Raw genomic sequence first — 23,174 nt, 5'->3', positions numbered from 1 at the left:
GAGCACCGAGGACGCGGCACGTCCCTCCTCTAAGCTGCATTGAAGTTAGCTCCCAACGTCCCGAGGCATACGGATGCCCGTCTGATGACGCACTGTGCTGTGTGTGTGTGACAGGCACACCTCTGCTGTGTGTTTCGTGAGAAAGAAAATTACAGGAGGCACACTGGGTTCAGAGCACGTCGGCAGGAAGAGCAGCAGGGACAGTCATGGCAGCCTCGGACTTCTCGGGAGACCCCACGGGGATGTGTACAAAGTTCCGAGGGCAAAGGTGGGGCCAGGAATTGCCTTTCTGTTCGTGCTGTCCTTCGAGAAAAAGGCAACCGACAGCCAGTGCTAGAAATCGAGGGGGCGTGAGCGTGGGGATTTGACTGTTACGTGAGATCTATCCAGACACCTGCAAATTCTGTGTCCCTCAAGTTTGCCATTCCCATTCCAAGCCCCGAGATAGGGCTTGTTTGATGCTGTCCCCAGGGTGCCTAGAGCTGGGAGTGGCTCATAGCAGGAAGGAAACTTACTGAGGAGCCGAGGGGGACCGTCTACACCGAGCAAACATGCAGGGAGCTGTGGGAGTCTAGGTAAACTTGCCTCCTGGTCACAAAGCCCTTGGTTTGCTTGGAGAGCCTGATGGAAGCCCACTGGGGTATCTTTTTGAGGGGTGTGGAGGTCATGTCATTTGCACCCCAAGAATGTATTGAGCACCTACCATGTCCAGGACCCTTTTGTGGGTGCTGGGGATTCAGTGGTGAGCAGGAAACCCCCTGGAGAAGGAGCAAGACCCACTCTAAATCTCTCCAAGTCCCTTCCACGCCCAGAGGGGTCTCCATCCTCCAGGTTGAGAGTGCTCCTCCCCCACTGCGCTCACAGCCCTGAACAAGGCAGGGCTGTCCGAGGTCAGGGGGGACAGAGCTCCCAGACTGTTTGGCTCCAGAAGCCAGAGCCCAGCCCTCAGCAAGCCCTCCCCAGTCTGACCGTCCCCTCCCTCCAGCCCACCTCCGGCGGCTTGTGTGCGAGCAGCGGGGCAGGCCGGTGGCAGGTGCGGGCGGAGACCCTCCAGCCTGCTTAATATTTGTCACTTTCAGCCCAACCAGAAGGGCTTTTCGGGTCTTCCTGGCCGACCCGCTGTCTCCAAGGGCCCCCTAAGTAAAGCCACCCCTGACAGTTATGTTGAAGGCTTAACGCTTCCAAGAAGGGATAGTCCTACTTTAATCCCGAATTTAACAAGCCTGGCTGAGCAAGCAGACTTCACTCAGGACCCAATTTACGTCCCCTGTGCGGTGACATACTGGTTACCCATCACAGCGTGGGTGTCAGGGCCAAAGACCGAAAACAAACGTGTCTACATATTACGGCGCTGCTCTGCTGGGAGCCTCGTGCAGCCGTTTTTAAAAAAAGGATAGGATGCTTTTCACATGCTACCGGGAAGAATTTCTCTCCAAGCTGTACTAAGAAATGCAAACAGCAAGATACAGATACTACGCAACCTCTGTGCCACTTACCAAAAAATAAGGAGGGAGGATAGGCATACGTGTTTGCTTGGTCATGCATTACGTGTCTATGGAAAGACACAGAAGAAACCAACGACACTGACGGCCTCCTTAAGGAACTGGGGGGTGGTGAGAGACAGAGCAGGAGGGATGCTGTTGCAAGCCCCTGTTGAACTGGGAACCATGGGAATGTGGTATCTGTTCAAGAATAACCATAAACCCTCATAAAATTAGCACTGCTTTCAAGTTAGCTGGTGGGTCCCTTGGGCTGGAGCCGTTCTCATTTCTTTGCCCAGTGAGCTCAGGGACGATGGGAAGCAGCTGGTGAACTGGGCTCAGCGGGGGCTCCTCCGCTCATTCATTCCACCAACACTCACCATGCCCTCTCTGGGAGCTGATGCCACCACGGTGAACAAGGAGTGCCCCCTAGTCCCCTGAGGATGGGATGCAGGTTCCTGGACCACACCCCAGACCTGCCAGGCCCAGGAATCTATAATGTTAACAAGCCTCCCGATCCGTTTTGCAACCACCGCGCGTGGAGAACCGCTGGTCCAGCACTTGGCCTGGCTCAGTGCCCGACGAGGCTGCCACGCTGCCATCCTGACCCCCACCCCACACGGCCCCTGCAGGTATGTGCTCCTGACAGCAGCTTCCAGCCAAGTCAGTCCTACAGGGTCATGGCCAGGTTGCCCAGCCGCCCCCCGCCCCCAGCTCCCCAGAGCCCCTCTTGCTCCCAGCTGAAGGCCAGAGGCCTGAGCAGTCAGCCTCAGATGGCCCACATCTGCAGGAACAAGCTACCTGATAGATTCGTGACCCCGGGGCTCAGACCCTACCTGCTCCTCCGTACCTCCCCCACCCCCACCCCATGCCAGCAAGTCTCAATGGAGAAAATCAGTCACACCTGGGCAGCTGCTGAAGCCTCCTTAACAAGGGGGTGGGCTGGGGAGGCCCTGAGCCCATAAGCGGGGAGGGCGCACGTGAGTCCTGGGGTTATTTTAGGCTGCCGTGCTGAGTCAGGGGCGTTGCGCAGGTCTGAGGGTAGTCAGCTTGGAGGGCCGCGCCATGTCTTTCCAGAGCCTCGTCCACCTGTCCCTGGACAGCCCTGTCCATGCCCTGTGTGTGCTGGGCATGGAAATATGCTTGGATCTCAATGGGTGAGGAGCTGGGGGCTCTGCTGGGGCTGGCTGAGGGGGCGAGGCTGGGCAGGGAGGCTGGCGCCTGACTCCCATACTGGGGTTGCCCCTAGGCTATGGGGGGGGCTCGGGGGTCGGCTCCCTTCTCTGCATCTGTGGCTCCTGCCTCCTCTCCAGGAGTGTGGTTGGGGTCTCTAATGGGCCTCCCAGCCCTGACACGGCAGGAGTCTGACCTAAATCCTGCCTCTGGGCTGTGGGACCTTAGAGAAGCAAATGCCTTGCTGAGACTGTCCTCTTACCAGTGAAGTGGGGGTGAGGCTGGCTCTCTAGGAGGCCATGAGGATTCGTGGAGGGGGCTCCTGTAAATTGGAGCCTTAGTGGGGCGGGGGGTGACTTGTTCCTGAGGCCGGATCTTCCCCAGGGTCTCTGCATGGACCTCCCGAGGCCCAGGTCCTGTTTCTCCCTTCTGGCTCAGACAAACAGCTCCTCCCTCCATGGGCTTACAAATAAGATGTAGCTTTGGTAACTTCTGGGGCCTCGGTGGGAGGGCGGGATCTGGGCGAGAGCTCAGAGTCGGGGGGAGGATCTGGCTAGAGCGGGAGCCTTCGTGGGAGGGACGACACGGGGGCTTGGAGAGGGAGAAGGTAGGAGCAGTCTGAAGTTGTGTGAGGACCACAAAACTGTCCGGACCAGCTGGCCTCTGGCTCAACACCTGCAGGAGAGCGCCGGTCAGGGCCCATCCCCCACCAAGCCAGCTGCCCCATGGGCCGAGAAGGGGAGACTCTTGTGCCCTAAAGTCTGTCTCCTCGTTGGGCCAACCAGGTGTGCCCCGGAGAAGTGCAAGTCGTTCACCGTCAGTGGCTCTCCGGGGGTCTTGGTGGATATCCTCCGCACGGTCCCAGCAGTGAGCAGGGAGGAGGCCGCCCCGACCCGATGGCCTCTCCAGCATCCCATAGATGTGCTGGTGAAGATGACCTCCCCCAGCTCTGCCATCGACAGTGACAAGGTAAGCCCAGGCATGGGGGCTGGGGGAGGGGGCGATACAACCCGAAAGCTGTTATTTCCCGGCCCCAAGTCTGTGAAATATGCAGGTGTTTTGCCTGACGTTGAATGCTCAGTGCTTTGCACTGAGACCTTGAGGGGGGCGCTCCGTGACCCCAGGATACAGACAAAGAAGCAGGCAGGGAGGGGATGAGCATCAGCGCCAGGATTTAAGCGCGAGGCCCGTCTGTCTCCTCCCTGTGCTCCTGACCACGACTCCGGGCTAGCTTCCCAGCAAGCTGCTTTCCAAGTCTGGCTCAAAGGTTTTAGCAGCAAAACTGAGATGGGCCTTTTGACTAAGGCTGGTCTTGGGGTGTGGAGATCTTAAGGACACTGAGGCGCTGACGTGTAGGGAGTGCGTATGCTGCGTATGGGGTTTCTGGAGTTAAGCTTCAAGAGGGCGGCCTGACCCCCATCTCCCATCCGCGGAAACTGAGGCACAGGATGGCGTCTCTCAACCTGAATGACGGCACTAGAGAGGGGGCAGATCTAGGATTTGAGCCCAAGGCGTGTCCTTTCCCCCGGGCGAGCTGTCTCCCTAATGGGGCACCGGTGGTAGTGGGAGGGCGACCTCCGGGTAAAGCCGGCTCCTGGGTTTGGCGTGGGTGGTGGTTCTGGGGCGGCAGCTGATCGCTCAGACGGGGTGATTGGAACCACCGGGGACTCGCACACGCACCACCCAGACCACACCTCCTGCCAATTAAGTCAGCCTCCGGGGTGGGCCCCCGGCTTCTGTGGCCCAGAGCGCTCTCCAGCTGACTCCAGTGTGAAGTGGGGGGGAGAACACGGAGGCTCGTTCAGGACGAGGGCACCGGGCCGGCAGAACCTGCTGGAATGGTCTGCTGGTGACAGGCAGGTGACAGATGGGTAGCCCTCGCCCAGGGCAGGTGTCTCCCTGGGGGGCAGGTAGCTCGCTGAAGAGCGGCAGAGCTCACAGGTAAGACTCACAGCTGTGAGCATCCTGGCTGGGCCCAGAGGACCGGAGAAGTGTTCTCTACCCGGGGGCTCAGCCTCCAGCACGGTGGGGAGCGGTCCCCTGAGGGAGATGCTGGACCTCGGAGCACAGAAGTTTCCATTGAGGAAGAGGCGGTGGGTCCCATGCCTGAGAGCGTGGCCCCAGCGGCTGGCTAGTTCTCTGGTTTGTGACGAAGGCTTTGCGGTCCAGGCCAAGCTGCTGAAGGGCAGGCCTTTGCCTAAGGTCTAAAGGCCTCTGGAAGCCCATGCGGTGCAGGACCCAGGAAAGACTGCGTTCCGATTCCAGGCCCCACCCCGCTGTCCTCCTTGCTTTTGAGTGAGCAGCGGAACCATGGGGACCCCCCCTGCTTCCCCACTGCCCATCTCCGGGACAACAGGTGGGATCCCAGGAGCGCAGGGGTAGAGTGGGGAGGACGTGTAGCGTGGTCTACTCTTGACCTCTAGAGCCAGACAGCCTGGATCTTAAATCTCGTGTCACCCCTTCCTGGTTGAATGACATAGGGCAAGTGCCTTGATCTCTCTCTCCCCTTGGGGTAGAGCCCACCTGGGAGGGTTGTGGTCAGGCCTCCATGTGGGGGACCCCGCCCCAGCTCACAGTCCGACATCAGAAGCTCAGAAGCTGTAACGTGAGACCCACAAGTCCAATGGCCGGCTGTGGGTACTTAGTCCAAGGTCCTGTTCCTGCCCCCTCAACCCCCCACTGCCACGTGTGCTGGGTGCTATCTCCACAGGTTTTGGTCTCGTACTATCTGCCTGACGAGGACGTCCCCGTGGCCACGGCTGTGCTCTACCTCACTGGTGTTAGTGAGTGTCCCCCCTACCCCGGGAGGGAGGGGGGGGGGCGCTGCTGCAGGAGGAGGAGCTGAGGGGCTCTCCCTGTAATCTACCTCCTGGGTCCTGCCCATTCACAGTCCCTTCTCTGCGCCCTCACTGCTGACCTCGTCCCCCGAGAGCAGGCATGGGAGCTTCCCTGAGCTCCCGTTGTCCTACCTACTGACCCTCGGCCCCCCTGCATCCTGCCACCTCTGTTGTCACTGGTGCTGTGTCTATGCAAAGTTAACCTCCTCACATTAGGTCCTCTCCCCTCTCCTTCAGAACCTTCCTTTGGCAACTTGCTGATGTAGGAAGCCACTACCCCTCCCCCCCTCACTCCTTTTCTGGATCTTTCCAGAATAAGGCAGAACCTCTCTTCTTCTAATAGGAGCTCGCTTTGCTGCTTATCTAAGGAACAAGATACAACCTCTGGTCTCTTAAACCTGATTCTGGATGGTCTTTGACCCCCTACTCCCCTAACTCTGCACCCTCTGTTCCTCTTCCCTTTCCCTCCTACTGTCTCAAATCAGACCCTAGCGGCACTGCCCTTATGGAAGACCCTAACGGCCTCTACTGCAGTAAGCCCAGGGTCCTCGGGTTTCCCCTGCCCTGACCTGGCCGGAGTGTTTAATACAACTGCTCACCCTTTCTGGATGCATTTTACCCGAAACCTTTCAGGGACCCTGCACCCATTTTTCCTCCTACCCAGCCGGCTGTTCCTTCTTGGGCCCCTTTGCTGGATCCTTCAGCCCCCGCCCCCACCCACCGCACCTGCTGGAAGTGCTTCAGGCTCAGGCAGCCGGTCCTGTGGCTCTGCAGGGAGAGGGCTCCCCCAAACTCTTCCATCCAGGCACCTCCCACACACTTGACTCGGGTATCTGCTGACCCAGCATAACTTCTTAGGTGTCTAACCAACGTCCCCATCTTCAGTATGTCCCAAACAGAGCTGGCTCTACTTCCGGGGAAGATGGCTGTGGAGTAGGAGGACCCGAACTGGTTTTCCTTTCCTCCAGCGCCTACCTTCCTGATGGTCTTCCCATTGCAGTGGACTGTGGTCCGCCCTTCTAGCTGGTCAGGCCTAAACCCTGGGTGTCCCTCTTCCCTCTCCCTCCACCCACGCCCCTCCATAGGTCTTGTTGCTGTTGCCTCAAAGTCGCCTGGAATCCAGCCACAAGCCACCTTGATGTTCTCGGCTGGTCCGAGCCACCGTCCTCTTACCTGGGTCACTGCACAGGTTCCCCGGGGTGGGGGGAGTCCCTGCTCTGTGCTTACTGTTCTACCGTCCACCGCTCCCAGAGCGGCGTGTCTTTAGAAGGATATCTGATAAGGTCTCCTCAGAGCAAAGCCTACACACTTGGATTAAAGCTGGTGTCCCTTTAACCCACAAAAGCTACGTGAGCTGGTCTACGAGCTCTGCCCATGGCCCGTTTCTCTCCTTTCTGTGCTCATTCTGCTCTGGGCACGCTGGCCTCTGGACCCTTGACCTTGTCCCCTTGCACTTCCTGTTCTAATTGCTTTTACCCCAAATATTAACACCGGTCACTTTTTTGCCTCCTTCCGGCCTCTGTTCATATCGCAACTCTCTAGAAGACTCCTCTGGTCATCCGAAATGGAAACAGCCCTCCCCATCCCCTTCCCTGTTTCCCACGGCACTTTTACCGTTGGACGCAATGTGCATTGTACTTATTTCTTTACCGCTCGCCACTGTTGGGTGTGTGCGTGCTCACACGCTGCTCCCTAAGGTTGAAGACCGGGCCTATCTCGCGTGCTGCCGTATCCCTGGGACCAGAGCTGTACCTGGTTCACAGCAGGGATCCTGTCCCTGAGCTTCCGTACTAGGTGCTCGGTACATGCGGCGACTGTGGTCTGTTCTCCTGGCCCCGGCGTTCCCGTTGGGATAAAGCACATCAGGTGATAAGCGCTCTGAACAAAAATAAAACCAGGGCAAAGCCGCACGGTGGTCAGTGTGCGGTGGGGAGGAGTGGAAGGTGGAGCATAGAGACTGTAGGAGGAGCCTCTGTGCGGCGACTCGGGCAGAGCCTGGATCCTTCGGCTCTAAGGGGCTTGGAATTGCCATGGATTGAGCCCTTCTGAAGTCTTAGAGTGCCAGGAGCTCTCCAGAAGGCTTGAGAGCTGGTGCCTCCAGGCAGGCATCACCTGGGTAGAGTCCAAGAGGCACGAGCTGGCATCAGGACCCCAGTGGACTTGTTTTGTAAATTCCCAGGGGGTTGCGGGGGACCCGCGGATATTGGGGCCTCTCCAGGCTTGCTCAGAGAAGCAGTCTGCCTTGGAGAATCTTCGAAGCTGACAGCATACCTGGAAGGCTGGGCATCCCTGATCCCAGCTTTGGGCAGCACTGGGATTACCTGGCGCTTTGAGGCTCCGTCCAGCTGGTGTGCGTGGTGGAGACCTTCCCTCTTGTTTCAGTGGTCTCCCTGGACGTGGACATCTACCGCAGTGGGCAGGTCGAGATGGCGAGTGACAAGCAGGCGAAGGTGAGGCTGCCTGGGGAAGGGCACGTGCCCACGGACTGTCTAGATTACATAGTGTCTCTGAAGTCCAATGGCCCCAATACAATCGGAACTGATGAAGTCCATGTCTAGCTCTTTAAAAAAAAAAAAATGTCTGGTGACGCTAGGTCCCCATCTTAGCCTGGCCATGCGGTCAACCACAACCGGCCCCCTGCGTGGGACGGGTCTCCTCCTCCTATTTGCCTCCAGCCCTGCTGCCCCAGCACTGAAACTAGGTGGGGAGCTCTGACGGCACCCGCTTCCTCCCTGCCTCTCCACCCACTCCCCTAACGTGGCCTGCTTCTTTTAGGTGCTTGAGTTCCCCAAGAGGTCCCTGCCACCCTGGAGAGAGCCTCGGCTCCGCTCCTGAAGTGCCGTAGCATCTGGGAAGCAGGATTCCCCTGGCTTCTTCCGTAATCAACGTTCCTGTCTTCTTTGCAGAAAAAATGGGTCTGGGGTCCTAGCGGTTGGGGTGCCATCCTGCTTGTGAACTGCAGCCCTGCTGACAAGGGCCAGATTGTAGACAAGAAGACCGCAAAGGTGTTCTTTCCAGAGGGTAAGAGCTGGCCACTGTCCTGGGACTGTTGCCGCTTTTTCCCCGCGATCTACCCCTCCTGGAGCTTTGCTGCCACACCCCTCAGCAAACTTGGATTCCAGGCCAAGGTGTCCCCGCTCTGAGCCTAAAGTCTCTTGTCAGAGGCTTGAAGCTTGTAACTAGGAAGAAAGAGGCCACACGGCTCCGTGGGAGTAGCGTGGGTCCTGGTGTCGGATAACAAATTTATTTTCCTGGCTGTGGACTCGAGCGTGTTAGCTTCGCTGGTCTCACGTTGCCATCTGTAAAGTGGGGACGATCTAGCTGGCTTCACAAAGTAGTTGAGGAGGCCAAACATGAGGGAGTTGCGAGCATCTTCCTAAAAACCCCCTGGTGACCTGGGCCAGGAACCCTGACTGTCTTAGGCAAGAGCAGTCTTGGATCTGGTCCTCACTTGTGGTTGGGACCAAGGTTCTGGGTCTTAGCAGTATAAAGGGATGTCCTGGCTCACACCAAGGCTGGAGGGGGACGTTCCCTGAGCTGACCGTGCCGGGCCCTGTTCTCCGTGTTTGGGGGGGCTGTGTACTCTCCCCAGCCGTATGGCGTAAGTGCCGTCCTAACTCCCAGCAGACCCTGGGGATGGCACGTTGCCTGTGGCCGTGTGGGGAAGCAGGTAGCAGAGACCGGTTGTGGGGCTGGGCCAGAGCGGGAGGCAGAGGGTCCCCGGGACCCCCATATAGGAGCCCCACCCCTAGCCCTACTGCTTCTCCCTCCACCCCTGGAGTACTGGGCTTTGGAGGCCCCTGAACCTTTATTTTTTTGCCCAGAAATAAAGAGCCTGTCCCAGATGACCCTGAACGTTCAAGGGCCCGGCAACACTTTAAAGAAATACCGACTGGTTCTCCACACCTCTAAGGAGGAGGCCGAGAAGGCCAGAGTCTACCGGCCCCAAAGTGAGTGTTCCTGCAGCAGCTCCAGCTTTGCCCACTCCTCCAACGCGCCAGGGGGAGTGTGGCCACGTCGTTCCCAGCAGGGACCCTGTCGGAGGCCTGCTGGGACCTGGGGCTGCAGGTGGGGGCCTGGTGTGGCCACACTTGCGTCCCTGGGACTGTCTGGCTGCCACCTCCACTGACTAAGCCTACACATGAGGGTGAGTCACTGTACCTCCCAGCCACTTCCCCGGTAGGGACGACAACTGTGCCCATCCTGCAGGACTTTCACAGCTGGGAGACAAGGAACGCATACAGGCGGAAAGCTCTTGTCTTTCGCAGACCAGCCAAGCTCTCCTCCCAATGACTCCTGCCAGAAGGGGCCGTCTTCACCCTTCTACAAGGCCCCACCAGATGGAGTTTCCAGAACTTGGGGGCCAAGGGGCGGTGTGCTGGTTGTGCCAACACGTCCATCCTGGGCACCACACCACACCCGCCCCTCTGGAGCCCTAGCCCCCTGGGAGGCGGCTGCACATTCCTGTTCTATAGAACAAGGCACGAGGGCCGTTGGTTTAGGAAGTGGAGGTGGACGTGTCCAGCAGAATGTTCATGAACGAGTACGTTTTGGTGTATCTAAACTGGCTTAGTATTCAGTACTTCTGAATTCCTCAAACTGACGTCGGATGCTGCTTCTGGAGGCATGTGCCATGCTCCCTTCTCTTAAAGGCCAAGTTCAGCTTCAGCTGGGCGACCAGGGAAGGCTCTGGTATAGAACGACCGTCTCGGTGTCCAGCGCTGGAGAGCGTGCCCCGGCTGCTTCCGCACCTGTGCGTAGGGGCCCTTGTGCCGTCTTCTGCCCTGTCTCTTCTGCAGACCGCAGCTGAACTGGGGAGTGAGGTGGGACCAGCCACAAGAGGCAGCCCAGGCCTGTCGTACGCGGCCCTTCCAGGTGTGGGCTGGGAGTGCGCCTTCGACCCGTGGGTTAAGCCTCTGGTTCAGCCGCGAGGATGCTCCGGGCCAGCGTGGCCCCTTGTGTGCAGATAACAGAGGCAGGGACTTGCGTAGCTCGATACAGATGTTGTACCTCACCCTTCTCTAACTGTCGGGTTTTTTACTTAAAAACGAAAACTTAGAGGGGCCTGGTTGGCTCCGTCAGAAGAAGATGGGACTCTTTTTTTTTTTTTTTTTAAAGATTTTATTTAACAGAGATAGAGATAGCCAGCAAGAGAGGGAACACAAGCAGGGGGAGTGGGAGAGGAAGAAGCAGGCTCACAGCAGAGGAGCCTGATGTGGGGCTCGATCCCATAACTCCGGGATCACACCCTGAGCCGAAGGCAGCTGCTTAATGACTGCGCCACCCAGGCGCCCCGAAGATGGGACTCTTGATCTTGGGATTATGAGTTAGACCCCTTGGTGGGTGTAGAGGTTACTTAAAAATTTAAAAACTTAGGAATACAGGACAGCCAGGTGCCCTGGCCCAGTCAGTGCCACATGTGACTCCTGATGGCAGGGTTGTGGGTTCGAGTCTCATGTTGCAGGTAGAGCGTAATTTAAAAATTTTTTGACTTATAAAAATACAGGGCAGGGACACACAGCGCACTGTGTTTTCACAAGCCCTCCAGATGATTCTGAGGCAGGCTAACGTTTGAGAACGCTGCTCTGCAAGATATAGCAAAGGAGTCCGAGGGGAGATTTCCAGAGGAAATAGAAAGCCAGAGGCATGATCTGATGGAGGTGAGGAAGCGCCCCTCGGAGGAGGAAACTAGGGAAGAGAACTTCCCACTCAGAGGACCCGAGAAGCAGGGGCGCTAATGGACGGGAGTGTGACAGTGGTCCCTCCCGAGTAGTGGTGACAGCAGCTGAGGTTTGGTCCCCTCCTGAAGTGGGGTGTCTCAGCACGGTGGTTGCCCTGGCTGCTTGGGTACAGGAGAGCTCTACAGACTTGGCTCGGTCAGAGTGGAGATCTCGGTGTGGGGGCAGAGGGCGTGTGTGCAAGAGAGGAGGCGTGGCTGTGGCTACAGTCAACCGCAGGGCTGAGGGGCTGGGAAGGGGCCCGTGGCAGGCAGACCCGGGCTGCTCTTGCCTCCCACCCCCACTCCAGGGTGAGACCCCTTGGGCTGGAGCGGCCATGAGGAGCCCAGGGCCCGGGCACAGTTGAAGGTGCTAGATGCTTTTGGGGTCCCAAGCGGTGGCCAGCACAGTCTAGTCTGGGTAGTTGGGAACCCCACAATGCTCCAAGCATACCAGCTGTGAATCTCTGCGGCCCGTTGAAAGGGCTGTGTCGCTGTGCTGGGCAGCTTCGGGGGTCCTGGTGTCCAGGTTTATCCCTTCGAGGCCTGGCTCCGGGCCAGCGAAGAAGCCTTCAGGCCGACTACAGGCAGGAGTCCCCGGGAGCTTTCCTAGCTGGAGCCGTCCAGCCGGTGCAGCCCATACGTGGCCAGCAGCAGCCGGGGCCCCCTGAGGCCGGTACCCGCAGTGCCTGTAAGGCTTTCCTTCAGAGAGCGCCTGGGAGCTAGCGTGTGTCCTGACGCACAGCCCCCAGGCGGGCCACCGCAGTGCTGTAACCCAGAGCAAGAGGCCAACGAACCGGAGCCGTGCCTGTGCCCTGGGGACGGCAGCAGCCCCAGAAGCCAGCTGCTGGCATGTTGGAGGCCGAGGCCCAGGCAGCTGGCCCTGCTGTGCGGGAGGTTTGCCGAGGATGCGGTGACCGGATGGTTCGGGGCCTCGGTGGCCCAGGGAAACCTAGACCGGAGTCTCCCAGAGCTGGAGTCCGTCTGGAGGCTCTAAGTAGGAGCAGCAGTTATCAGGGAAGGGCGGCCACACTAGGAGTGGCTGGGAGGATGAGGACAGTGGCAGGAAGGTCAGCTGGGGAAGCGTGGTGGCCTCGGGTCAGGATGATCTCTGCAAATGGACAGCGAACGGATCTGGGGTTGAATGAACTAGAGACGACCTCAGGGTGTGGTCAACTTCTCTTTTCTGTGCATGGTTTTCTGTTTTGCGACCCAAGAAGCCAGGAGCTGGGCTCTGCACACCGGATAAGAACTTCCCTGAGCTTCTCAGGAAACCCTCTGCGGCCTGCCCCGTCCAACAGGCGGTTCCCACGGATGCCTCCCTCGCCCTTGCTTGAGCAGGGTCTGGCTTTTCAGACGAGGCTGCCAAGCCCACCTTTGCACAAGCCCAGCTTCTCCCCTTTGAGGCTTTCTATGATTTCCTCCCGAGAGCTGGTCCAAGGGTAGATCTGCCTCCCTCAGGCCTTCACCCTGGACGGAGCGCCTGGAAGGCCGGCATCTCCATCCGAACCCCCACCCTTGATGTGTGCTAGGTCTTTGAACAGCGCTGGTGAGCTCTGGCCATTGTTTATGAACAAATACTTGATTGTCCCCTAAGCCCTACACACCAGAAATGCGGGGACAGAAAAGCTGGCTTGGCTTCTCCCCTGGAGCTCGAGCCTGGTCTCTGTCCAGAGGAATGAGCTGGCACCCCGACCGTCCGACGTGGTGACAGGCACTGAGCCACGTCAGCAGCTGGCCCGTCCCTTCTGTCCTCAGGAAACAGCTCGAGCACCTTCGAGATGCTGCTGGGGCCTGGCCGGCACACCTATACATTCGCCCCCCTCGAGGACCCCCTGAAGGAAACCTTCTACGTTGAAGCTGTGGAGTTCCCGTCTGCCGACTTCTCAGGCCTCATCTCCTACTCGGTCTCCCTGGTGGAAGAATCACAAGACCCGGTATGTCCCCCAGGTAGACCAGCAGCCCTGGGGCCAGGGGCCGTGTGGGGAGGAAGCCTGTCTCATGGGGACAGGGACGGGGAAGACCAGGCCTGCTGCAGCTAGAGCTCGAGTCTTGTGCCACCTGTGAAAACACTGGGCAGAGGAGAGGAGAGGGCCCAGAGGTGGGCAGGGCTGAACAGCTGGAAGGCTGGGGGGGAGGGGGGATGTGGAACCAGCTCGCTGATGGGAGCCTGTGTGACACTGCAGTCAATTCCAGAGACCCTGGTGTACAAAGACACGGTAGTGTTCCGGGTGGCCCCTTGCATCTTTACTCCCAGCACCCAGATGCCTCTAGAGGTCTACCTGTGCAGGTAAGAAACCCTCGGCCTGCCCGCACCAGGTCCTTCCTGGTATTTGTCTGCAGGGCAGGAAGCAGGAGTCAAGATGACTAGACTTCTTCCCATGCAGAGTGAGCTCCTGCTGCCCGAACTGTCTAGTCCTGTCCCCAAGATAGTCCTTGCTGGAGTCCTGTTTAAAAACGTACGGTGCCGGGAACGGAGCAGGGAATGTGACCGTCCCTCCCCTGCTCTTGTGGGGAGGTGGATGACAACGTGGCCTCAGATAGTGGCCAGTGCTGGAAAGCAGGGTGAAGGACGGAAAGGCAAGGACACCCACGTGCTCCGGGGACAGCAGGGAGGCCCAGAGAGCCAGGAAAGAGCGGGCAGGAGCAGGAGGAAGGCAGGACCAAGGCAGCAGGGCCTCGGGGGCTGTAAGAGACCCCAAATGCAGTGGTTTGAAGTCCCCGATCTCCCACCTAGAGGCCCACAGGTAGGAGGCTTGCATTTTCGGTCATGGAGGGGTCCTGGCCCATTCAATGGCTTCCCTGGGGTGGCATCTCCATCTTTGTGACGGGGGCTGGGCCCAGGCACATCTGCGTCCCAGCCCTAGGAAAGAGAAGAGTGAAAGGCGGACAGAGCTGTCCTGTGTCACTGCTGAGGTCTGGAAGTCTCCTGAGCCACTTCTCGTGTGCTCAGGGCCTACAGAGGGCCACTCCCAGCTGCAGGGAGGCCAGGACTGGCATCCTATCTAGGTGGCCACATACCTATGAAGAAAGGGCAAAGGACGCTGGCTGGTAAAACCCATGGGAAACCATCAAGGGTCCCAGCTGTACAATCACTCTGGCCAGCTGAAAAGCCAGGGGCTCGAGCAGATGGCAGGACCCAGTTCAGCTGCTGCAATGGTGTGAGCCCGACGCAGCAGTGGTGCAGGGTGGGGGCGGGGGGGAGGGAGCACAGTTAGATTCAGGGGTGCACTGAAGGCAGACCTCCTCCCCCTGACCTGGGGGAGTGGTGCATGGGCTATAAGGAGACAAGACTGTCCCCTGGGTTTGGGGTCCGCAGTAAGATGAGTGGTGGTGCTGTTGCTGAGGGCTCAATGGGGCTCAATGGACAGTTGGGAAGCTTGAGACGAGTCTGGGTGCCCCGGAAGGTGGAGGACATTCAAAGCCACAGGACTCGCTATGCTCATCTGAGGGGTAGCCTACACAGGGAAGGTAGCTGAGCAGCGAGCTCTGGGTGATCGAACCCTCAGCTCTGGACAAGAATGTAGCAAAGGCAGCCGGGAAGGGAGAGTGGAGACCCGGAGGTTAAGGGAGGGGGAGACCAGGTGAGGGGCCGGCTGTGTGATACCCCAACAGGAGGACAAGATGCCCATTGGGTTTGGCAGGATGGCGGCCACTCACTGTGCAGAAAGAAATCCCACGTGGTGGGTTCGGAAGCCCGAAAGGACGATTGGGAAAGGGGAGTACTTTGCAAAACTCCACAGAAATGGGAAGCAAGGAGCGGGTAATGGGGCCAAGGGAAGGGTGTTTTTTAAGGTGGGAAGCTGAGAATGATGCTGATGGAATGATCCAGCAGAGAGGAAGAATCAGAAAGGGGAGAGACAGCTCTAGGAGCCAAGCCGGTAGGACGTGTCCACAGGTCCTGTTGATAGGTACGAGCACTGCTCACCAGCAGCTCCAGGAGGGAGAGTGGAGCAAGGTGAGAAGGATGTGCTGGGAAGATGGCTGCCTGGTGCTAAGGACCAGTTCAGGTCGTCCCCAAGGGCTCTTTTCCAACTATTTCCAGTAACTTGAGTTCTAGGGAAGAGGAAATGTGGAACTGGGCTAACCAGGGTTGGGGTTCTGCCAAGCACAGGGGCGAGGGGAGAATTATGAAGCTGAGTGAGAGAAAGGCTAAGAACTGGAAAGATGGGGATGACCGCAGCTGAGGACCAGAGGTCCAGGGGGAGGGGAAGGGGGAGCCAGAACTGGAGGCGTCAGAACCCGCTGCCAGGCGGAGATCTTGGAGGTGGTGCAAGGAGGGGAATTCTACCCTCCTACAGGCCCACTAGGGGATAGAAGAAAGATAGCCTTTCCATGGGAGGGATCCCGGGAGAAGGGTCCCTGAAGGAACACCAGGTTTCAGAATAAGGGCAAGAGCTTGAGGGACTTTGCAGATAACAGATACCCAGACGCCAGATTTTTCTACTTTGTCTTTTATATCTGAAGACTGAGTTGACTCATAGGCGGCATCTGTTGAAAGCCTGGTCCTCTAGGACTCTCCCATAGAGGTGGTATGGAGGCACAGCTTGACCCAGCTTCACCACAAGCCTTCTGCCAGCACACATCCTTAGACTGTTCTAGACCTTGTCAGGCTGGTCAGCTAGCTGCAGCCTTGTCTGTGTTGACCAGAGAAATAGGTTCTTTAGGAACCCTGAATAACAAAGCAAGTCTTAGACCTGGAACCCGACTAGAATCTCAATTTTGATACTTCCCAACAGTGTGACCTTGCTAGCATTCAACTCCTGGGGATCTTTTTATAAAATGAGTGGTCTTAAAGAGGCATGTTTGAGGCAGACATTATCTCCAACAAGGAACAGATGTACGTCCTGGTCCCGTAAGCCTGCTGCTGTGCACGACAGCACGGAGATCCCCAGGGTCCAAGCCCTGCCCCCTGCAAAACACATAAATATGGCAACCTCGTTGGCCAACCCAAGGGCGGGGGCATTCGGCTGCTTGGCTTCTTGGGAGAAAAATATAGCCCCCTCTGGGTAGGCCGAGGTGGTAGAGCCTGGGGTGGGGGTAGAAGACATGCACGGGGTGTGACTGCAGGGTAGGGACAAAGCAGGGTCCTGGGGAACCAGAGCAGGGGCTGACCCTGGCAATTCTTGACCTGCCTCTGCCATGAGCTGAGTGCTGCTGAGCGAGACACACTCTAAGTACCAGGTTGGGCTCCATGGTGGTGGGGGGGGGGGACAGCAGCTCTGCTTACCTTGGGGCTGGGGGCATGATCTCTCCTGACCAGAGGGAGATGCCTCCTGCCCCTGGAAGAGTGAGGCCTTGACTGGGGTGCAGGGAGCCTCAAAGGCCTCCCCAGAGTTGGCTTCTCTCCTATGGCAGAGAGCTGCAGGTCCAGGGTTTCGTGAACACCATCATGGAGCTGAGCGAGAAGAGTAACAGCCAGGTGGCTTCTGTCTACGAAGACCCCAACCGCCTGGGCAGGTGGCTCCAGGTAATGCCCCACCTGGGGAAATACACCTGTTGGGGAGGAGCTGGGAGACTTTGCAGGTGGTACGTCTGTCCAGCCTCACACGTCTGCTCCACCTGCCCAGCAAAGCTCAGACGAGCGAGAGGGGTCTGTTTCTAGAACTTCACTAGACGCTCAGGTGGAATGGCCGACGCAAGTCCTAGCCACTAAGGCGTAGCTTAGAGCCCGGCTTCCTCCCGTTCTAGGATGCGCCTGCTCGGGACCACAGAACACGTAGGTGCTAACGGGTCTGGCACCTCCCCCTCCTGGCTGTGGGGGCAGGGCTCCCCCTCCAGCGTCCAGCCCGACCTGGCGGAGTCCTGAAGTCTGGTGTTCTGAGGAGCACACGCTGGCCACCGTTCTAAGTCCTAGAGCTGCAGGACGGTGGGACAGACCGTACTCCCGCTCTAGCAAGGACACGGGGCTCTCAGTGCTGTGAAACAAGATGCCATAGGGAGTCCCCCAAGCAAGGCATGTTGGGGTGGTCAGGAAAAGCTTCCAATTCAGGAAACCGAGCTGGCCATACAAAGGTTGGGGTGCAGGCGCTACATTAGACCTCAGAGCTCTTCGGGTGGGGGCACAGCGGACGTGAAGATCCGAGTGTGGGGGTGTACTTGGAGGGTCTGAAGAACAGAAGGGCTGGTGTGGCCAGAGCGGAGCAGAAGGGCCAGAGGTAGGAAAGAGCCGGATCGTATATCCGGGGTCTTTTAAGCCGAGGTAAGGGGTAGAAAGGAGTTCACAAGGTGGGATGACGTCAAAAGGTGTGAAGCGAGAGTTAGATGTTCTGATTCAGGTTTTAAGAAGCCCCCTCTGGCTGAGAACTAGCGAACTGGTCTTAGGAAGGGGCAAGAATGAAAGTGCCCTGGCCGCAGGGAATGTGGTGATTTGGGGCAGAGAGCATGGTGGCTTCCCCCTGAATGGTGACACAGACGAGTCCCCCTGCAGCCCAAACCACCAAGGCTTGCCCACGGACTAGGTGCGGAAAGGAAGAGAAGGAAGACTCTAGGTGACCCAGGTTTTAAAAGTGATGCATATAGGAGAACGGGTCTGGAAAAGCCCCCAAAGAAAGGGGTGTCCGAGCGGAGCGTCAAGGGCCAAGCAGGAGTTGGGGTTCCATTGCCCAGTCCCTCCCGCCATCACCTTGGAGGTAGCCTGTGTGCGGGGGGGTGTGACTGACCTGCCGGACACGGGCAGGAACTCAGCCGATGGTGCAAGGAGACTCAACTGCTTTTCCTGTCCCCTCCAGGATGAGATGGCCTTCTGTTACACCCAGGCTCCCCACAAGACACTTTCCTTGGTCCTCGACACCCCTCGGGTCCTCATGCTGGACGACATCCCCATGAAATACTCCTTGGTGTGGGACTCGGTTTGGCTGATCTCAACTCTGTCCAACGTGCCAGGCCTGGCGCCTGCCCAGAAGAGATGGGGTGCCAAGGGGGAGAGGGAGGGCCCAAGTGGCCTCTTGGGGAAGGGGGTGTGGGAATCTACCCGAGAGTCTGGATCAGGAGTAAGACTGGGGCTTAAAGCCCATCCTTCCTAACACCCCTGCCCCACTGGGTCTCCTTCCAGAGCCCAGGGGTCGGCTACATGATCCAAGGCACCAAGGACCACAGGGTGGCCAGCATGGACTCCATTGGGAACCTGATGGTGTCCCCACCTGTCCAAGTGGAAGGGAAAGAGTACCCCCTAGGCAGGATCCTCATTGGCAGCTGCTTTTACCCCAGGTGAGGCAAGAGTCCAGGTGGTGGCGTCTAGGATGAACTGAAGGTCTAGCTGAAGGGACCTGGTAGTTCGCCGGGCCCCACCTGACTCCCCCACAACTCAGCAGGTTATCTGCTCTGGACCTTTCTTTCAACTGCCAAAAAAGGATTTTTGAGCCTTCGATTGCTGTAGGGAGACTACAGGTAGAAAAAGCAGATGAACTGTTTCATCCTGAGTGGTGATTCCTGGGTTTAGATTGGAAGGATGCTGAATTTGATGGCTTAGGGACCAGCAGGAGTTTATCTTACAAGCTGCGTGGACTTCTTGGTGGCCGTTAACCTAAATCCAAGAGATACTTATGTCCCCGGGTTCAGAGTTGATCTAGCTAGAATCCCTTGGCTCAGTCCAGAGTTGGGCCAGAGGAAGGGATTCTTAGCCACCCCATCCTTTATGGACCGGTCCCTTGAGCCCAGTGGTTACAGACAGTTAGCTGAAGGGAGCCTGACATGGAGCAGGTGGCGGCCAACCCACGCCGTGTTGGCTCCAGGGCTGTTCGTTCCGTCTTACCCTTAGCAAGGAGGGCCGAGACATGGGTAAGGCCCTCCGGGACTTCCTGTACGCCCAGCGAGTCCAGGCCCCGGTGGAGCTGTTCTCGGACTGGCTGATGGTCGGTCACGTGGATGAGTTCATGTGCTTCGTCCCCATGCAGGACAAGAGTCAAGGTGGCAAGGTCTGTGGGCGTGGGGGTGGGGCAGGCTGGAGAGGGAGGGGTCTCCCCCCTTTTAAAGCCCATTGGAAGCTTCTGGAGGGGAAGCTGGCATCTGACCCTAGTTGTTTCCCAGGGCTTCCGGCTGCTCCTGGCCAGCCCCAGCTCCTGCTACAGACTGTTCGAGGAGAAACAGAAGGAGGGCTATGGAGACATGACTCTGTTTGAAGAAGTGCAGGAGGACCAGCTCCTGTCTACCGGTGAGCAAAGCCCCTGGCACTGGAGCAGACACCAGCTCCTTTCCCTGATGTCCTTTCTAGAGCGAAGGTTTGCCTTTTTACCTCCTGGTGTGGAGTCCCAGGTAAGCATAAAGCCTAACGTGCAGCACACGAGCACATCTCCTGTTTCGGGGCTCTTCTGGCCATGCTAGGGCTGCCTGGGCCAATCGGCCAGAAGTGCTGGGGATGGCAGAGGGGCCGCCAAGTGTATGGGAAGGGGACTCCGTGGGGGGCAGCGGGGAGCAAAACCAGCTGCTACCAACACTCCTGTCTGCCTGCTCAGGGAATGCGGAGTCAAGCGCCTGGGTTTTGGGGCTTCAGGGGTCCCCGGGGCACCTTGTGGAAAACCTACGTGGACAGGCAGAGATTGTGAGGCTGGGGCACAGTCTTTCTGTCTGAAAGTCCGTGGGAACCCAGGGAGGGGGTGCTGGGAAGCTTCTAGACCCTGTGCTCCTCCGAGTGCGGCTTCAGGGTCACCCGGAGGCTTGTCAGAAACACACGATTTCAGCCCACGCTAGACCTGCTGCATCAACCTTTGAGGTCAGGCCCAGGAATCACATGGGGTTCTAGAAGCACTTCTAGAAGGTGACATTGACTGAGTACGAAGGTGTATCACACCCCACACGCCCGAGACTGTGTTACCTCAGCCGTGGCCCGAGCGGGCCATCCCTGCCCTAACGCAAAACAACTGAGGAACGCAGTTAAATAATCTGGTCGAGGTCACAGGTAGGAGGTGGACGGGAAGTTCGGGTCACACGATGCACAGAGCTGCCCCGGGGAGAGGTGAGTGCGGGCTGGAGGGCCCTGCTAACCTGCTCCAGGCTGTCTCCCCTCCTATCAGGGCCAGAGAGGCTGGGGGCAAAGTCCTCCCTGGGCTTTAAGGACCCTGATGTCAGTCCCCAGATGTGACAGGTGACCTAGGTAGGTCTCTGGAGACTGGCCGGGTCACCTGTCAGTTACCGGGGCCACAATACACCCAGCTGGCCCAGCCCTGGGCAGACCCGCTCCCTGGCCTTACCTCCTGCCTGCCCTCTCCTCCTTCCTACAGGGCGGGAGGCCAACAGCATCAGTCAACTTCTGGCTGATGAAAACATGAGGAAGCAGAACAACTACGTAGAGGTAGGGGACGAGGCGGGGAGGGGCGCTCTCCAAGAAGTGGGGGGAGGTATGGACAATCCAGACAAGGTCCTAACTGAGCAACTACTTAGCCCAAGCATCATGAAAGATATCGTCCTTGCTAACCTCCTGAAGCCTAGGAGGAGAGTGAGGCTTAGTGCCCAGGTATGAACGTAAGCCGAGAAGTAGGGGGAACTGGGTTTGATCCCAGGTCTGACCCCCAAAGACATGCTCTGTGCCACTCAAGTTGCCTAGCTTCTGACCAGAAAATAGAGGAACCCCCTTCCCCCACAACTCTCCTAAGCTCGAAGTTCCAGAGACTTGGACCAGGGTTGTCTCAATACTTCCTGAAGTGGCCCATGGAACTGTGTTCTGGGCCACTCAGCAGCTCAGGCCTCGGTGTGAATCACGGGCTAGAAGAGTGCCCAGAACAGCCTATCCAACTTCCAACAGGGAACATTAGTCTGGAAAAGGGCAACGACTTGTCCAAGGTCACAGGGACAGCACAAACCTCTTTACCCCCTGGGGCTCCTAGCCGAGGGGCATTCTGTGTCCCAGTGCGTGGTGCTGACCTTCGCTGAACAGGGAAGGCCTCCTGGCACAGCAGGGTGGGTACCGGCCAGGTATGGGGTCAAAACGGCATCTCGGCCCCATCCTGGTCTGACGGTGGAGGTCATGAGCCCTGTATCAAGGCCCGAGGAACAGGTGGTCAGAGCGGAGAACTAGCTCCAAGGTTGGAGGGAGAGGGGGCACAAGAGCTCACGTTCCTTCTGAGGAAGGAAGCAGCATGCCCACGAGGACTTCCTCTTGGCCTGGCTCTTCCACTCTGGCCGGGACCGAGGGCCAAACGCCCCCCACCCCCGCCCCCATGCTACAGTAGAATCAGGACCAGCAGCCGCCCCACGCAGACTAGCTGTGGGATCCTGGCCTCTCCTCCGAGCCCTACGCCCCTCCCCCAAGGGGAACCGTGTGCACTTCATCGGAGAGCAGGCCTGCCAGGAGAGGCTGCCCGCCACTGTGAGGGGTGGACACAGAGTGGCTGTCCAGGCCCTGGCCCCGGGCTTCTCCACTGCCCACGAACTCCCGTCTCCTCCTTGCCCCGCAGAAGTGCATTAACCTGAACCGTGCCATCCTGAAGAAGGAGCTGGGCCTGGTGGAGAGGGACATCATTGACCTCCCGCAGCTCTTCTGCTTGGAGCAGCTGACAAACGTCCCCTCCAACGAGCAGATGGCGAAACTGCTCGCGAGGCCCTACTTCCCTAACCTGGTGAGGCGCGCAGGGGCTGGGCTGGGCGGGGGTCTGTTCTGCTAACTGGCTGGTCTCCTGACCTCCATGATGCCGGGCTAGAGGCTGGGGCTCAGCGGACCTGCCTGAGGGAGGGAGGTGGAAGCTCTTGTCTCCCTTCTCGGTTAGGGAACACCGCTTCAGGGAGCGGACTGGCAGGTCCCAGGACACTGAGTCCTGGGGACACAAGCCTGGCATTCATCAGTCGCACATGGGAAGCTTTGAATTCTAGAAGACCAGGGGGCCCTCTGGCACAACGTGGCCCTGGGAGCAGGCGTGGGTAGCAGCGGGGGAAATGTGCTTGAGGAAGACAGGTTGGAGTTGAGAAACGAGAACTGGACAGAGGTCAACCGACAGCTGGGGGGAAGGGCATTCCAGGGGAGGCGCCCAGATTAGGGCACAAAGCAAACTTCCTGTCCAGAGCAAGAGAAGCGCGGTAGAGGAAGGAACCGGGAAAGTCTGCAGAACGGGCCCACGGCCTGACGGGATTTCAGTTTTGCTGGAACACGTCAGGGCCACGAGCAGGTTAAGCAAAAGTGAGCTGGCTCTTGTGGAGGCGGACGGGTGGTGTCCGCAGGGGCGCAGCCTCGAGAACGCTGCCCTGCTTGCGGCGTGGGGTCGAGCCTGGCCACCGAGGCGGCCGTGTCTCCCCTTGCGTCAAAGCCGATGGCACCTAGAAGAGGGACTGAGGGGGCTTTCTCCCACGTCTCTGACCCCCACCTCGGCCTTGTCCGTCCTGACAGCTGCAGATGATTGTGATGGACAAGCACCTGGGCATCCCCAAGCCCTTTGGGCCCCAGGTCAAGGGCACCTGCTGCCTGGAGGAGAAGATCTGCCAGTTGCTAGAGCCCCTGGGCTTCCAGTGTACCTTCATCGAGGACTTCGACTGCTACCTGACTGAAATCGGGGACTTCTGCGCCTGTGCCAACGTCCGCCGGGTGCCCTTTGCCTTCAAATGGTGGAGGATGGTGCCCGAGCCCCAGGCCTAGCCCTGCCCGAGCGTCAACGGCCCACTGCTCACCCTTCCACAACATTCCGATGCCCTCCCTGCCCGGAGAGCAACACCCCCCTTCCTCACACCGGCCACCCCTGTCCCTCAGCGTCCTGACGGGGTGGCAGACGCCGCCAGCTCGAGCCCCGTCGGCAGACGGTCTGCAGCTGAGAAGCGGTTCCTCAGTCTCCATTAAAGTTCTAGCCATTCTAAATGAGTCTTGGTAGCAGCCGCCTTGCTTTGAGGCTGGGGACGACCGCTGAGGAGGGAAAGTTGAGTCCCTGGGACTCCTGGGGGCAGGCTGCGCCACGTGGGCAGGGACCGGGGCAGGGACAAGGCCGGACTCGGATTCCTTCAGTGTGTCTCTAGTGCAAGCACCTTCCTCGTGCTGGGTCTACGTGGTGG

At 58.6% G+C, this 23,174-nt stretch overlaps 1 protein-coding gene across 1 annotated transcript; it reads left to right on the top strand.

The window, feature by feature from the left end:
• Nucleotides 1–2,498: 2,498 nt before the first annotated feature.
• PADI6 (peptidyl arginine deiminase 6) lies at nucleotides 2,499–22,991 on the top strand. The gene is made up of 16 exons (XM_045804259.2): nucleotides 2,499–2,638; nucleotides 3,440–3,623; nucleotides 5,365–5,437; nucleotides 7,874–7,941; nucleotides 8,398–8,512; nucleotides 9,316–9,441; nucleotides 12,966–13,144; nucleotides 13,394–13,497; nucleotides 16,566–16,677; nucleotides 17,939–18,046; nucleotides 18,262–18,416; nucleotides 18,967–19,123; nucleotides 19,236–19,359; nucleotides 20,426–20,496; nucleotides 21,599–21,760; nucleotides 22,522–22,991. Exons 1-16 carry the CDS (start codon nucleotides 2,547–2,549, stop codon nucleotides 22,765–22,767), a joined length of 2,076 nt encoding a protein of 691 aa, XP_045660215.2. The 5' UTR covers nucleotides 2,499–2,546; the 3' UTR covers nucleotides 22,768–22,991.
• Nucleotides 22,992–23,174: the final 183 nt, after the last annotated feature.

This window comes from Ursus americanus, chromosome 33 (assembly GCF_024610735.1).
Source record: "Ursus americanus isolate L20-20 chromosome 33, mUrsAme1.1.p, whole genome shotgun sequence".
NCBI lineage: Eukaryota > Metazoa > Chordata > Mammalia > Carnivora > Ursidae > Ursus > Ursus americanus.
Note: the sequence above shows the minus strand (reverse complement) of the source record. Positions and strands in the feature narration are given on the sequence as shown.